The sequence below is a fragment of the Scleropages formosus genome, chromosome 5 (genome assembly GCF_900964775.1).
Source record: "Scleropages formosus chromosome 5, fSclFor1.1, whole genome shotgun sequence".
Lineage (NCBI taxonomy): Eukaryota > Metazoa > Chordata > Actinopteri > Osteoglossiformes > Osteoglossidae > Scleropages > Scleropages formosus.
Window position 1 is genome coordinate 18,881,856 of NC_041810.1, and position 16,401 is coordinate 18,898,256.

A 16,401-nucleotide genomic window follows, 5' to 3' on the forward strand; every position below is an offset into this window, starting at 1 on the left:
TAATGGTCATTAATGCTCAGTAATTTTGGTCTCACAGCTCATTATGTACAATGCTTAGAAGTTTGGTTCAGTATCAGATACTCAGTCACTGAAACAGAAGGGGTACAAAGGAGGGCAGTGGTAGCTGAAATTTTACACCCACTCTTCACATAACAGGCTTTGGAAAAATTGTGTGTATACGTTATGCAGGCAGTCCCTGGATTACGAACGAGTTCCTCGGTCTGCCTTTTAGTCGAATTTTGACGTAAGTCAGGACAGTTAGGTATGGTGGGTATCCAACGTCAGTTTGTCAGATGTTTGTCTTAGTATATAGTATATCATGTACCTTTCTATGCATAAAAATCATTAAAGGAACACTTCCGGATACACTAAAATATCTTTAACATAACATTACAGTAATAATAGTATTAATAGAATTGTCACTCGGAATAGAGGACACGGACAAGGCTGGATCTAAGTGCAGGATCGTTTATGTGGAACTGAGGGATCAGGCGAGTTCTCATTGTCGGGGACGGACAAAGAGTCGGTCTATCGGTGGTCGTAGTAGGAGCGAAGATCTGTGGACGATGTTAGGGATGAGGCGAATGGTCAGAAGCCAGGGAACGAAGAACAGGAACCAGCGATGAACAGGACATGAGCGCAAATGGGACGGTTGTCTCAAAAGAGATTCCACGAGTGCGAAGGGGCTGAGGAGGGTCTTTTAAAGCCGAGTGCTCCTGTTGTCATCAGGTGCTTGATCAGCGTCAGGTGCTGTTGGTTGTGGTGCGGGTGTGAACGTGACAACAATGTAATGACAATAATAACTAATAATAACAATAAATGTAATTACTATACTATTTACAATAGAGAGAGAGGCATAGAAAGAGATAATAAATGTTACCACTGTCATATTGAACAGAGGACACTGAGGAGTCTGGACCCAAGTACAGGATCATTTATTCAGAATAAAAGGACTAGAGGTGTTCTCGTGGTCGGGGATGGACGACTGGTCGGTCGGTTGATCGGCGAAATGAACAGAGGCAAGGATCCGAAATCGTGGTTGAGGGACAAGGCCGGCGCTCATTATCAAGGGAGTGTGGAACGGGACTGGGGAACAATGGGGGACAGGAGTTGGAAGAGCAAAACGAGATCGGTTTGAGGACGCAGAGGGGACGACGGTCTCGAGTGAGATTCCGGAACTGGGAAGAGGTTGAGAAGTGTCCTTTATAGCCGAGTGCATCGATTGCAGCTGCTGGTTGAGGTGCGGGGTGTGGTCGTGACAACTACAATATTCATAATAGAGATAGAGTGTGTGTGTGTGTGTGTGTGCGTGCGTGCATGCAAAACATTAAAGAAACTTTGATGTTCGCTTTTCCAGTGTTTGTTGGCGTTTCACCTTTCGCTTTGTTATTTCCACTGTAGTTTCAATCGTGATTGTTTTCCTTTTCTTGGATGCATCACCATCTCTTGCATCACATTTATGCTTTGGTGCCATGGTTAGGAGGGTAAAAACAAAAAATTAAAGCCAAATGCAGTAACACATGAGACATTTAACAGCAACGTGGTCCTACTGAAAAGAAGGAAGTCTTTGTTCTACCTCGGGCTCACGCTTCTTGTCCATGAGTCGACAAACCGCTGTAGATGCCCAATGTTTTGATGTGTGTTGTGAAGTGGTGCCCATTTGTCATTACAAATCGCTGTATATACCTCGAAATTTGAATATAATAGGCTTAATTATGAAGTTTTCACTTGATTGTTTCTTAAGGGTGACAAAAAAATTAATTTCCGGTCAGTAAGGGGGTGATTCGTAACTATGGATATATGCTAGTGATAACACCAACATATTTATATAATATATTGTAACAGAAATTATTATTTGTAGCTTGTCTTTTAACGTTATATTTTCATGACCACTTTATAGTCAATAATCACGTGATAAATGCAGGGTTCTGGATGCCCAGAGTCTATTCAGGAAACATAGGGTGTGAGGCAGGGTACAGCCTAGATGAAGACATTATCATTGTAAGATTTACATGTATTCGTTTAGCTGACACTTTTCTCCAAAGCAGCTTACAGTGTTACAGTACTTTTAGTTATTTAACCATTTATACAGCTGGGTAATTTTCCTGGAGCAATTTGTGGTGAATACTTTGCTCAAGGGAACTGCAGCAGGAGATGAGAATCAAACCCCCAACCTTTGTGTCCAAAAGCAGCAGCTTTAACCACTAGACTACTAGCTCTCCCACAAAGAAAATATAAAATATGAAGAAATAAATTTTTATATTTTTCATGCTGTATAAATAGGTAAGCATATTAGGTAGCTTGAAAATGAAAGTCAGCTAAATGAATAATCATAATAGCGAATATCCTGCTTCAGGTGTGATATTATATTTACCTTAATCGAGGGTTGTTATTGACTGAGCTAGTCACTATGAAAGAAAGTAAGAAGTATATGGAGTAGTTGGTTTTATTCTGGAAGAAGCACAGTGTGTTTGTGGTTAAACAGAGTGAAAGACATAGTAGCCTGAGTACATATTTTCATAAGTCATTGTTGTGGTTCTTTGTTGTCCGGGAAGCCGTTACTTGAGGGATGAGTGTAATTCCAAGAATTTGATGAAAAAGAAGGGAAGGAAAAGGGAACATGGATGTGTCTCCTCACGCCCTGTCTTGCTGGGTTAAGCTCTGGCTTGCTGCGACCCTGCTCAGGACAAATGGTTATAGACATTGTATGTGTTTGTGTGTGTGATACTTGAATATGCATTAAATAGTAACTTTGATAAAGACTTTTATACAATACGTTCATACTTTGTTACCTGGGATAATTGTTTTACAGACAATAAACAGATGCATTGCTTCTTGAAAAACTGCCTTCTCTTGCAGAATTCTGGTATCTTTTTTGGCAGTTCTGAGGTTTCAAAATCTCTGTGATAATATTGTGTTTCTTATCTTTTCTTCAAGTTTGGGCGAAAAATGACTACCCTTCTAAGAAATGTTGGGACTGGTCATAAATGTGGTTGTTGGCTATTGACAGGATCCATAAAGAGCTCGTAAACAGGCCATCTGCATCTGGTCTCGGAGCCTTTTCAAAGCCCACACATTGATCACGCTTATTGATTAGCTTTTAAGAGAATGTTGCACCATGGTAGAGGTGACACCACAGGAACAATGCATGTAGAGCTCCTTTGCCTATTAAGTACCACACACCTTTGTCATGGTTAAAAGAATAATCCTGTGATGGACTGGCATCAAGTCTAGGGTGTGCCCACAGTAACCTGACACCGTGTGCTTCTGCTAGAGACTCCGGACCACTGTGACCCTGCAAATAGGAAAAAAAATTATGATAGAGAGTTAGTAAAGAAGGAATAAGGTTTGTTTACCATGGTAAATGCAGCAGGTAGGACACATGATTGCAAGGATGCGTACACTGAAAACTGCCAATTTAAATAGTGGATTTGTTATTAACAACAACAGCAGCAGCAACAAACTAATAATATTTTCTAAAAATTAATGAAAAGAATAATAATGGGATACATTGACTGCATTTGTTAATTTAACAGATGTTTTATATATAATGTATGAATAATAATTTGAAAATTAAATGTTAATAATATAATATTTCTGTCCTCTGTTGCTATAGATACAGCTGGCATCTTTTACTTTTTCCATACCGTTATTGGGAAGTCTCCTTTAAATGCCCCATGTCATCATTTTTGGGAATTGATGATGGCATTCCAAATTGCAGCCCACATCAGTCAGTGCCAGCCAGGGGACACCATATTAGTAACAATTGTTCTGTGTTTTAGGGGCTAGAACTTGAACACAAAACATATACTGTATGTTTCTTGGCACTGGGTTTCTCAGTAAGAGCCACACTCATCAACAGAGAAAAGAGCCTCTTGTACGTCTCACGCCGAACACGAGCTGTGTAGTAGCTGAGTCATTTCTGAGACCAACACAGCATATGTACCTCATCTTACTCTACACAGCATATGTACCTCATCTGGGATCATTCACTTTGTTTTACCGCATTACTTACAGTTCCATCCTCATTTAAGATTCTGTATTTTATGGGGTTGCCTCTGAAATTTTGGCTTTGTATTAAATATTTGTTACATATTAAAAGGCACTTTTTTCCTTAGAAATGTACAAGGAAAAATGTTTATATTTAATTCTATTCATTGTAAATGGTTATTTAAATAGGATGGATGGGTTCTCTCCGTTGTGTGCAAATTTGCTTCTGACCATTTCTTTCCTCATCTTTTTCTTGACTATGATCACTATTTTTTTCTTTACTTTTAAACTGCACCAGTTTGATATTATCTGTTTCAAAGAATCAGAGCAGCATTCTGTTTATTCCCATTTGAAACAAGTGGAAAAGCGGATTCAGAGCAAAACTCAAGGAGCCTGAAGGAAAAAGGAGGTGGCATTAAGTATTCATTTGGTCCTTTAAAAAACTTTATTCAAGCAAAACCCTTAAAGTTCTTAGAGATTGTAAACATTTTATTAAAACTTTTAATTAGTGAGAGCAGGAATGAATGTGTGGAGCATCAGTTGCTCATCTACTGAAAGAAAAGGCTGAAACGCAGAATTAATACTTCTGAAAATGTTTTTCAAATATCTGTTGAATGGAGGGGCGGTGTCCTTAAGGATGTGATCATCATCATCATTATCATCATCAATGCCTTCCACCCCTCCTGTGGTATAGACCGTCAGCAAAGGCTCTCCAGGCATCTCTGTTCTGTGTCTAAGAACTGAGATGTCTTGAAGTTTCCTTGTTTGCATTTCTGTAGCTGGCAAGGTTTTTACGGTGTAGGGTAGCTAGCCCCACACCGAACCCTCCTCCTATTCTCAGCCGGGCTTGAGACCATCCATGGCCGAGTTAAGTACCTAAAGGATGTGACGACACCAAAAGGTACTCTTGATTTGCTTTTTCTCTTCTTCTTGTAGCTGCTGTGAAAAGGTGTGCATTTTATATCAGTTTCCTTGCAAGTTCGGTGACGGTTAGTGGCGTCTAACCAATTTACTTGGAAATGACCACCGCGGGAAAACATGCCTCCTATTTTGGTTGCTGTTAAGCCATTGTATCTGAAAGCTTTAATGGAGCTCTTCCTTCACATGAAAGCTAGTAATAAAAGAACAGTGCTGTATAAAAGAAGGTTAAAAGTAAAGCTGCTATCCCAGAATCCTCCTGGTGAGGACGGATGTTTCAAAACAAATACAGCGCTATCATAATCCAGATGTGAGGCCCTTTGTGACTTCACGAATCGCGTCTGAGCGAGCCTCCGGCTTCCGACAACAATGACACTGAAGACTAACGTACTTTTTGTGCTGTCTATCATAGGGAATGTCGCGCCGCAGAGCCGTCCCGATAGCGGTAAGCAGCTGTGTGGTGCATTTGATAAGGCACTATTATAGAAATGAACTGGAACTTTGTATTAATACACCACTGCTGAAAGGATGCGGACATAAAGGCTGTGTTTTGCTTCCAAAGGAAGTCTGAATGAGCGGCAAACTGCTCACTGCTCATGACACGTCCCTTTGGGGCCTGTGGCGTTGCGCTGCTTTAATGGAAATGTAACATTATGGGTGTCGTAAGTACGATAGGCGTCCCGAAACGTCACATAGGCCCTTTACATTTATTCAGTTAGCTAATGCTTTTCTACAAAGCAACTCACCATGTCAATGTACCTACAATTATTTACCTGTTTGTGTAGTTGGGTATTTTTTTATTGGAGTAATTTAGTGAAAATACCTTGCTCAAAGGTACTACAGCTAGAGGTGAGAGTCAAACGTCTTACTTTGAGGTCCAAAGGCAGCAGCGCTAACCACTACGCTACCAGCTGTCCCCGTCCCCATTCTTTGTGAGGCTGTGCTGTAATGATTTGCATCTTCTGAGAGCCATGCAAATGATGAGTCACAGTAAAAGCATGCAGCAGCATTCGTGGGGAATCATTCTGGTGGCCAGGCATCTGTGCATTTGACTTTTGTTTGCGTTATAAATTGCAGAGATATAATAGCAGCCATGGAGTTTCTCTCTCTCTCTCTCTCTCTCTCTCCCTCCCCCAACTTTAAGCTTTCCACAGGCCTCGAACCTTGGCCAGGTTTAATGTGCCGGACGGAGTGGCACAGAAAGCAGCAACCACCCTCACTCCCACCTCCGACCTCCCGAGCTTTGCGAAATGCAGTTCTTTCACTGTTTTTTTTGGCACTTGTAGGTCTGGGTACGGACTTGGGAAACACAGTTTATCCGTGCAAAAGAACTCCTGGGTTTGCTCTATTCTGCAATTATTTCTCATTTTCCCTCTGTATTTGCTCACTTTATTTGTTTAGGTTCACCTCAGATGGCGCTTTGCATTGTATGTGACTATGCGTGCATGCAAGTCTGCCTCTGTGTGTGTTTGTGTGTGTGTTGGGGGGGGGGGGGGTGATTATATTGAGGACAGGAAAGGGCTGCAGGCACAGACATTGTGGCATTATGTCCTTGCGGCATATTATTACATTCTTTGTTCTTCGAATTCTGCACCCGAAAGCATTTTGCACACTTTGATTCCAGAGTGTGCCGCTTATCATAAATACGATCAAACATTCAGAGCTGTGAATAAAAAAAAGGACTGCGTGTGAATTCCTTTCTAGAACCTGTGTGTCCTTTTTCCTCTCTCTGGCTTTCTGCCGCCTGCGTGGCTGCGATATATCAAAGATTTCTTAGCCCAGGAAACTGCAGACACGTTTCATCCCGCAGCGTCCAGCAACGGACATTCATAACAGAGTTCGCTTGTTGATTTGGTCCAGTCTGGTTCCCCTTGAATCGTATGAATTTGGAGCGCCACTATTTACAGTTCTCTGCAGTTCTCTCAGTATTTGTCAGTGTGCATCACTGACTATGTGTGTGCACACTCACCAGCCACTTTATTAGGTACACCTAGCTAATCCTGGGGGGGGGACCCTCTGTTGTGTTCACAACTGCACAATTTCGGCAACAAGGTGCTCGACACATGCCACACCAGGCCGGCTTGACAGCTTCATACAGTTTTTTGCACGTTTTTTCGTCATCGCGTTCATCACGTTCAGCCTCTTGCCATGAATTCCTGAAAAATATGAGCAACGCTGTGGAACACACATTTTTCATTTTCAATTGTGAAATGATTAGCAAGTTTCAAACCATCATCATGTGTCTTTACAGCAAGGACACACTGGGTCCGCATGCGCTCATGATGGTGAAAAATCGTTTACTGCTGGAGATAAAAGGAACTTTAGACAACCTCCAGTGTTTCACAAAGGCAGCAGCTCACATTCTGTCTTTGAACTTAGCACCACAGTCATACCGCCTAACATGGTATTTTATGTCGAGCGACCAAGCACGTTGGTTCCTTGTATTACGAATGTCGGAGTTACTGTATGGATTTTCAATTTTGCAAACATTTTTCCATATTATTAATTTTCAGTTGCATTGCCTTATCTACTTTCTAAAAATTTTCTTTACAGCAAATATCACCTAAATTGCACCAGAACAGAATAACCTTCAATAAACTCCCTTACACAGCATTTACATCTCATGTCCCTGGGTCTTGGTGATCAATAATGAGATGACAGCACATGTTTATGGGATTAATCTTAAACAATTACTATTAAATGGGAGCTTGAGGAGGCAAAATATTTTAATTTTCATTTTAAATTACTTTTCATTTTTATGTGGTCTGAAAGTAATAAAAATGTTAAAGAGTCAGTGTTTTTCAATACAGCATATTAGAGCTTTATACAAAAGTTGTACCGAAATAATCCCGTATGTAAATTTAGGGGCTTCTGAATTATTAACCTGTTGACTATTTAGACAAAGTTCAAAGGCGAACACTGGACACACTTGAGGGATGAAGTGGTCAACCACTGAAATTCAAGGAAGGAAACAACGGATATTTTAAACTAGGTATTTACTGTTTAAAATTACAATTATAAAGATCATACAGAAAATACATGATTAATATTAGTTTTCTCTCACCTTGTGCAGCTAGTGTAGCTGAGTAAAGTCTGAATCAAATAATGATAGAAAATAGCATCTCTTTGTACAGTGCTTTTTCGGCAAATAATGGAGCAGCAATGAGGTGTATTTGCATTATAACAGTATATTGTTAAATTTTCAAGAAAAAATGAATATCCTGGAGGCCTTTTGTAAAGCCAACAACATGCAGTAGATAGAATCTGAATTTTTTATTCCGTTAGAAATTTCAGTCAGTGCTTCTAGTACCATTAGAGCCACAATGCTGTGTATAATCACCCAGACTAATAAAAAAAAAAAAAACTGTGAGCAGACTCAGATTTAAAAGTGTGTGTTGTGGTGTATGGTGCGTATAAGCGTGTGGGTGTGTTCTGCGTACGTCAGTGTGAATAGGAGGCAGTGGCATAAGGAGCTGGAGAGTGCAATAACTGAGAGCTTATCCATGGTCAATACCATGTACCAGGTTCTCCAGGTGGAGGAATTCCCAGTCTGAGAGTTTGTTTGCGTGCGTGCGTGCGTGTGTGCGTGTGGGGTAGCAGCCAGATAGTAGGAGGTGCTTCTCAAGTTCACTCTGATGACAGGGTTACCAGATCAAATGCTCTTTATTATCATAATTGAAGTGCTCAAGAAACAGTATTGTCTTTCTTTAATATATTATCCAAGCCATCGGGTGGCACGGTGGCACAGCGAGTAGCGCTGCTGTCTCACAGTGCCTGAGTGGTGCGAGAGGCTGTGGGCTTGATCCCTGCTCAGTCTGTGTGGAGTTTGCATCTTCTCCCTGTGTCTGTGTGGGTGCTCTGGTTTCCTCCCACAGTCCAAAGATGTGATGTTCAGGTTCCCCCATAGTGTGTGACTGACACAGAGAGTGTGTTCCACTGATGTATGGATGAGTGACCCATTGTAAGTAGTGTATCTAGCAGTGTAAGTCACCGCGGTGAATAAGGTGTGTGGGCTGATAACACTACATAGTATCCATTGTAAATCGCTTTGGAGAAAAGCGTGTGTCTTGTACACTCATTGTCATATGAACTAGACATGCTTTAATGTGAAGGGGGTGCAGGGGGTTTGAGTGGGTCTGGGGTTCGAGTCCTGCTTGGGGTTCCTTGCGACAGACTGGCGTTCCGTCCTGGGTGTGTCCCCTCCCCCTCAGCTTTACACCCTGTGTTGGCGGGTTAGGCTCCGGCTCCCTGCGACCCCGTATGGGACAAGCGGTTTCAGGCGATGTGCGTGTGTGTGCTTTAATATGCTGTGGTCTTGTACTCAGTGGCAACAGTTGTGCTACAAAGGTGTTTTTTGTTTAAAAATACACATAATCACAGTATGTTCACCTGCGGTCACAGATGGGGTGTTTGGTCCATCTGTGACCGCAGTGTGCTGTAGCTGTGTGAGTCATACACACTGGGGTGTGTCAGCCCAGAGAGTGCCTCACTAGCCAGTTCCTCCTCCCCTCCTCCCCCCCCCCCCCACCACCACCACTTAATGCGGGATCAATTTGCAGCCCACGGGTCCTTGAGCAGTCTCACCTGACATGCTGTCAATGGCAGACCAGCCGATTAACGGGTGGGAAAACAGCACGAGATGGTTGAGGAATGCTCTGAATTTCAATGGTTACCCAGGCGAGGACATCTAGGGCCTCATGTTGCTCATATCTACCATGAGGAACAGAAGATGCCTCCACATGACCTCTGCGAGTCCACTGTGAGGGACAGAATATGTCTGTGTTTGTATTTTGGTACCAGGGTAGTTTTGGCCAGTGACTGGTGGGTTGGGGCAGCTGGTAGTTTTCCGGTTGCAGTTGTTACCTTTGCACCCAGAGGTTGTAAGTCTGAGTCCCTTCTCCAACTGTAGTACCCTTGGGTGGGGTTTTCACCCTGAATTGCCCAGCTATATAAGTTTGTAAATCAGTTTAAGCACCTTAACAGTGGAGGTTGCTTTGCGGAAAACCATCAGCTTTTCAATGAATGTGAATGCCAGACCACAACCGCATCACCTCTCAGCGGGTTGCAGAACTGTCAGTTTCAGAGATCATTTCGTTTCAGAGTTAGTGCCACAGCATGTAGTTTGTAGACTCCAAAAATATATTGTGTGCCAGTGATAATAAATTGTATATAAATTCTACATATGTGGTGTCTCAGAAATTATGTGCGTACTTTAACCTGTGAAAAAACACTCTTGTACCTGATTGTCACGCCCCCCACGGCTGCGCAACAGGGAACACTTGCTTCGAATTAGCAAGCACAAGCTTAAAGAGGGGCTGCGGAGCACAGCCCGATGCGGAACCTTGTTCGACCTATTTGATCACTTGCGCTCCTAGTCTCGCTCCACGCTCATCGCCCCGCTCCTTGTCTCCGACTTACTGGTTTGCCTGATCGCTCGCCTGTTTCTTGGATTACGGTTCTTGGATTTGCCCCTTTGGATTCTGCTTGTACATCGGTGACCCTTTGCCTGTTCCCTGACAACGTCTACCGAACCGCCCCTTGACCAAGCTTCCTGTGCCCCGCACTTGGGTCCGACGCGACCGCGCCGGGGGAATAGCATGACACTGATATATAGGAGGTAGATGTCTGGTGTTCAACGAAAGGAGGGCTCAGTGACAAATGCTGATTTAGGTCAAGCGTTAAACCGTTAATATGATGGCGTGTCCGAATTTGGCGGAGGGGTAACAAAGCATATTTTTTGAAAAGCCTTTATATATACATTATAGCTTGACATTCATCTGACACTTTTCTTCAGAGTAAGTTATAATTATTTACCCATTTATACAGCTAGGTAATTTTACAGGAGTAGATTAAGGTAAGTACCTTGCTCAAGGGTACTACAGCTAGATGTGGGATTTGACCCTGCAACCTTTGGGTTCAACAACAAGCAGCTCTAACCAGTACGCTACCAGCTCCCCTCGGAGTAGTGCACTTTTAGTGATGTTAAAAGCTCATGCGCACGCAGCAGTTCCTGCGCTGTACCGACATACCGGTGTTAAAACTGTGTTGGACTGTAAATGTGTGTTCTTTAAATGGCCCGGTTGTTTTTTCGGCAGCATTTTGGGGTTCTCGCAAATCTGGGCAACGGTAACGTAATGAAGTGGGAGAATTCTCCGGTTTTCCGCCTGTCAGGCATGTGTCACTTCCTGCCCGACAATTTCACCCGTCAAGTGCGGAGCAGCTGACGCCAAGAGAGCGCGTTGTGCGCATCCGCTGTGGATTTCAAAGGTCTTGTTTGTCAGGAGCGCTTTGCTTCGTGCCGTCAAAGGAAATTTCACTTCGGATGACACCGCACGTTGTTGGCCATCTATCTCTGTCATTTCGTTCTGCTTTGTTTTTTTTTTTTTTTTCCCCTTTCTATAAACATATTTCTTTCTCGGGTTTTTGATCTCTGTGTATTTAGTGCCTGACGCTTTGATGAAGTTATGAGAGGTTATTATGAGCAATACTTTCATAATGGGGTTGCGCGGCTTTGAAAAGCGCCGCGTCTGTGCGCCTCCGAGATGGCAGGACTAAGAAAGTGTTTTGTGAACATTTGCACTAATATGTTCAAAAATGACTCCCAGCTGAACACTTGATGAAAACCCTTTATTTCTGTTCTATCTGTAGGCAGGCAGTGCACAAGCTAAGAAGAAATAAAGAACTGAAAAGGTTGTTATACTACTTGTACTTTAAGGCTAGCAGAAGTTATTTTATAAATGATTGATTAATTCTGTTAATTAGTTATAAATATCTGAAGTGAATGGTTATTTTTGTCACACACAGTGAACTGCAATACTACTCAGACCCTTGACCAATTCCATCATTTTGCTCTCTGTGATATTTTATTTCTATAGACTGAAAGTCAGGATAGGTTATTTAATGCTGACATTGTTTTTTGATGGAAAAATAAAAAAATAATAAATATGCTGTTTGCAGAAGTAACCCCCACACACAAGTACTTCGCAGAACCACCTTTAAATGCTCCAAGTGTTTTGAGGTAAATATGCACCACAAAAGGGGTCAAGGGTCCGAATTCCTTTGTAAGGCACTCTATATTTATATTAAATAACCAGCATGGTTAGAAATGGCAACTGGCTTTCACTTTAAGAAATTTTATCTGTGCTCATTATTCAAACATTTAAAAATGTACCTTTCCTGTCAGATTGAGGAGTTTTCACTCATTCATTTATTAATTTTGCTCACTGAATGATTAATTGAGCTTTTTATGGTCCAATTGATTAATGGGCCACCTGCTTTTCAGATGATTCCATAAAAGCTCTGTCTTGACCTCCCAACACTGGATGATGGAAGATTGAGGACAATATTTTCACTCTTGTCTTGAAAACCATGATGGATTTTTGCTTTTTACACTCACACTTCATGTTCTAATTGTAGCCACTAGCATTTATTTAAAAACACGCAACTTCCCGGGAGTTTGTGCTTCATTGTAAATAAGGATTGGCCATAGAGAAACTTTTCATGTTTCTTTGCGATTCACGACCATGCAAGTTTTGGGCTGTAAATGTCAAAAACTCAGATTCTCAGGTATTTAAACTGTTCTGGTGTAGACTCCAAAGAACAGAGTAATAGCCTCTTGAGCACAGAGTATTTTTAGAGGAGCCTCTGTGTAATCCTGTGCAACCCACTTGCACTCGGAGGACCCCTGCAGAGAAGTACAGTGATAAAATTTTCACAGTGATTTCAGCACACCTGACACGTTTTATGAATTTCACCGCTGAGCCTCTTTCATGTTCTTTGTCAATGCCAAAGCTATGGCGCCTCTCTTTCTTCCAGAATGAAAGAAGCTCCTGACAGTCTCAGCTTTGTTCGTTTGACGTTTGGTTCGTGAGACATTTTTTCCCCCAAATTACGATACGCATATTTTAAGTGGTCCTCCTACTCATCGTACCGCCCCCTCCGTTGGTGCGCGAGTAAAGACAGCATCGGCTAGGCCGTCGAGAACACAGGCACCGGAAGATGTGTCTTTCTGGGCGCTGGGATTCGGAGCCTTTTCAGTATCTTTTCTGGATCTGATCCGTACTGTTCTCGCAAAGTCCACGTGCGGTCAGGTGGCAGCCGAGCGCCTTTCAGTTAATTACCATTCCTTGATCCCTGGATTAACGTAACATTGGGTGATAGTTTCTTTTGGAGATTCACTGTGCATTACCACTGAAAAGTTCTGAGCACACTTCCTAGAAACTGGTAACATCCTGGATTGGATCTCAGTTTATCGCGGGATAGCACACACCCACATTCACGGCAGCGTACGGTGACCAATCCACGTAAACCCCATGTCTTCGGACAATGGGAGGAAACAGGAGCACCCAAAACCCACGCAGACATGGGGAGAACGTGCAAACTCCACACACACTTAATGGGGGTCAAACCCACATCCTTTTACACCATCCAGGGGCTACTTGCTGCTCCAGCGTGCCTCCAACTGTGACACTTGTGAGATGGATTGCTTTCAGTGTTCCGCCCGGTTTCTCCCTTACAGGTATATATGTGACCCGTCTCACCGGGCGTTTCATTTCCCACAGAAGTGCTGCTCACTGGATGTTGTTTATTGGTCACACCATTCTCTGTAAGCTCTTGACACCATGGTGTTAAACACTCCAGGACTGTGGCTATTTATGAGACGCTTGAACCAATAATATCCCATTCAGAATTCCTTAGATCACATGCTTTGCTCATTGTAACGCTTAGTCCAGCACTAACTGAACCTCTTAACCATCTTTGCATGCTTTAAGTATACTGAGTTCTGGGCATCAGATTCTCTGTTTTCGAGGAGCAGGCCGTTGGTGTCAATAAGCAGGTGTGCCTAATAAAGTGCCTTCTGAGTATTTTTTTTTTTTTACACACACACACACACACACACACACACACACACACACACACACACACACACAGGGAAGAGGACATGATTGATTGGTCTTTCATTCTTAGGGATGTATTTGCAGTTTTTCCTTTGTTTGTGTTTTTTGTAAAAGAGTCACTCTACCTGCCTCCCGCTGTAAGTGTTATTATTCCTGAATCAGTAGCTTGCGGTGGTCCTCTTAACTTTAATTGTCAGTTACTGAGTCAGAGCCTTTAATTAAATAAGAAGTCTGTGTGAAACTATTAAAAAAAATACTAATTGCCAGTTTTATTGTAAATTTCTTTTCCATCATAGAAGCCCCGGCAGATGATGAACTTGATGCTTGGCAGTGAAAATTCACTAGCCCTGACCTTGGGGTTGTACCCTTCCTTCAAGCCCTCTTAGTGGGACCAGGGGAAACCGTGTGGGTGGAACTATCGAACCCCTTCTTGGGACTGCCAAAAGAAATGATAGCCAGCAACATCTCCCCACATAAGTCTCCTGAAGCATCCCTCTCAGACTTGTGCATTCCTCCCAACCGTAGAGCCTGCTGGGAAAGCCGCAGCGAAAATGTGCGGAAGAGCAAATGGTAAGAAAATTATTGCAGAGTTATCTTCAGGCAAGTAATCCGTGGCATAAAACCAGCAAACAATGGCGATAAACTCAGAGACACCTCAAAATAAGGTGTCAGGCATATGGATCGATAGTAATAAAGATGATGTATGGTGAGAGATCGTGCAGTCCGGAAAGATGTCCTGGGAGGGAAATATGTAGGTCTATATGAGATGCACTGAGTGGAATGCTGGCCTCCTACCTGTTTCCACTGTGGGCTGTTACTGTACAGTTGCTTCTTTCTGTCCTCTTCTGTACACACACTGTCTGAAACCTCTCATTCCGAGCGGGGTCGCGGCGAACCGGAGCCTAACCCGGCAACACAGGGTGCAAGGCTGGAGGGGGAGGGGACACACCCAGGACGGGATGCCAGTCCACCGCAAGGCACCCCAAGCTGGACTCAAACCCCAGACCCACCAGAGAGCAGGACCCGGCCAAACCCGCTGCGCCACCGCGCCCCCCTCTGCTTCTCCAGAGCTTTCCTAACTGCGCCTTCTGCAGGAATAACGAATCGGCGAAAAGTCTGCCTTCCTTCTCTAAAGCTTAGTCCACCAAGGCCTAGTCTCATTTGGGAAAATCAACAGAAATAACAGAACAAAAGCATTTCCCTGGTTCTTGTCTTGCAGAGATAAGGAAAAAGCCCAGTACTTGAAGGACTGACCAGCAGCATTAATTGACTAAAATGATTAGTCAGTTAGTCATCTCGTTTTAGTCCATTATTCTATTTTAATCCATTAGACAATTTTGTCAGTGATGACTAAAGTCCATGATTTAGTCCGTAGTCACTTTACACAGATTTTACAAATTTATACAGCAGGATATTTTTAGTGGCGCAAATAAGTGTATAACGAAAGGAAAATGCTCAGCTGAATGAAATTTGCTGAACATTAACAGCTGTCCCAACTATTTGGGACAGGTAATTTCATTACATTTTCTTTCATAGTCAGACAAGTACAAGTGTCTGATTGACTGGTGGATAATAAATTCAGGTAAAATTCTGAGAAATTTGATGCATAATGATGTGGAAGGATAAGGAAATTGTGCGATTATTTATGTCATCATGTCACTAATTCCATCGCCAGCATTTTCACTTTGAAACTCTTTTTCCACCAAATTTGTCAAAAGTAAAGCAACACAGTCCCAATAACTTTGTATTTCTCTTCCCTGATCGCCACGCTTTAATTCCAATTCACGAGGATATTTTAAAAATAGTCATTTTTATTATTCTCGCTTTTGCCACGTGTTTCAAAATTGGACAGGTACAAAATTTAATGGAACAAGGAAAATGTTAGGCGTACATGTACCTTAGATAACCAGACACAAATTAATGCTGAGCTCTGGTACACTGTCTATTAGGTGTAATCTCCGTACTTTTTAGTTAACAAGTCTCGTGTATGTGCAAAGGCCAGAGTCTTAACCATTTTGCTTGTTTTCTGTTACGTCCGTCAAACACTGTCCACTTTGTGATGTTCTGGTTTTTTTTTTTTTTTTTTTCCAGAACCCTGTGTGAACATCAGAGCCACAACTAAATAATAAGGGACATTTGGCAGTGATATTCAGGCAGGAACTGAGCTTACATTTTTGTTACATGCATGTACCACACCTGGGAAACAGCAACGCTAAAGTGGGTTAATGTGGTCCTCGGTGTCCCCGAGGACGACAGTTCTGGGAGTTCTGTCAGCGGGGTGCTGCGTTTAGTCCGTGATGCACTTCAGCCGGATTACGCCGACATGTTGCAGGTGTTGCGCTTTCCGTGAATTATTTCAGGTGCTTTGCATTATGTATGGATGACAATAGAAGTCAGCAGAGTGGAGAAAAAATTGCCACGACCCTTTGCTCCATCTCAAAAATAGCCTCAGAAGATGTATAGACATACTGTATGTTCTATAGCGCTACAACCTGGAATCTATCTCACAATAGTTTCATTCATTCATTCATTCCTCTTTATTATTTTTATTATTTTTTGGTTCCTTATTCACAGTTTATTTTTAGGATGGCTTAGA

General features: G+C 42.5%; 1 protein-coding gene across 3 annotated transcripts in view; it reads left to right on the plus strand.

Moving 5' to 3' along the window:
* The window catches only part of btbd11b (BTB (POZ) domain containing 11b), a 168,450-nt gene that overhangs the window by 87,087 nt on the left and 64,962 nt on the right, over positions 1-16,401 (plus strand). The window contains exon 1 of one of the 3 annotated variants that reach the window (XM_018754893.2): positions 5,234-5,353. The exons of the other annotated variants lie outside the window; for them this stretch is intronic. Within the exon in view, the coding sequence (XP_018610409.1) occupies positions 5,278-5,353 (76 nt within the window). The 5' untranslated portion in view covers positions 5,234-5,277. Of the gene's footprint in view, positions 1-5,233; positions 5,354-16,401 lie in introns of those variants that run through there. 3 annotated transcript variants of the gene reach the window in all.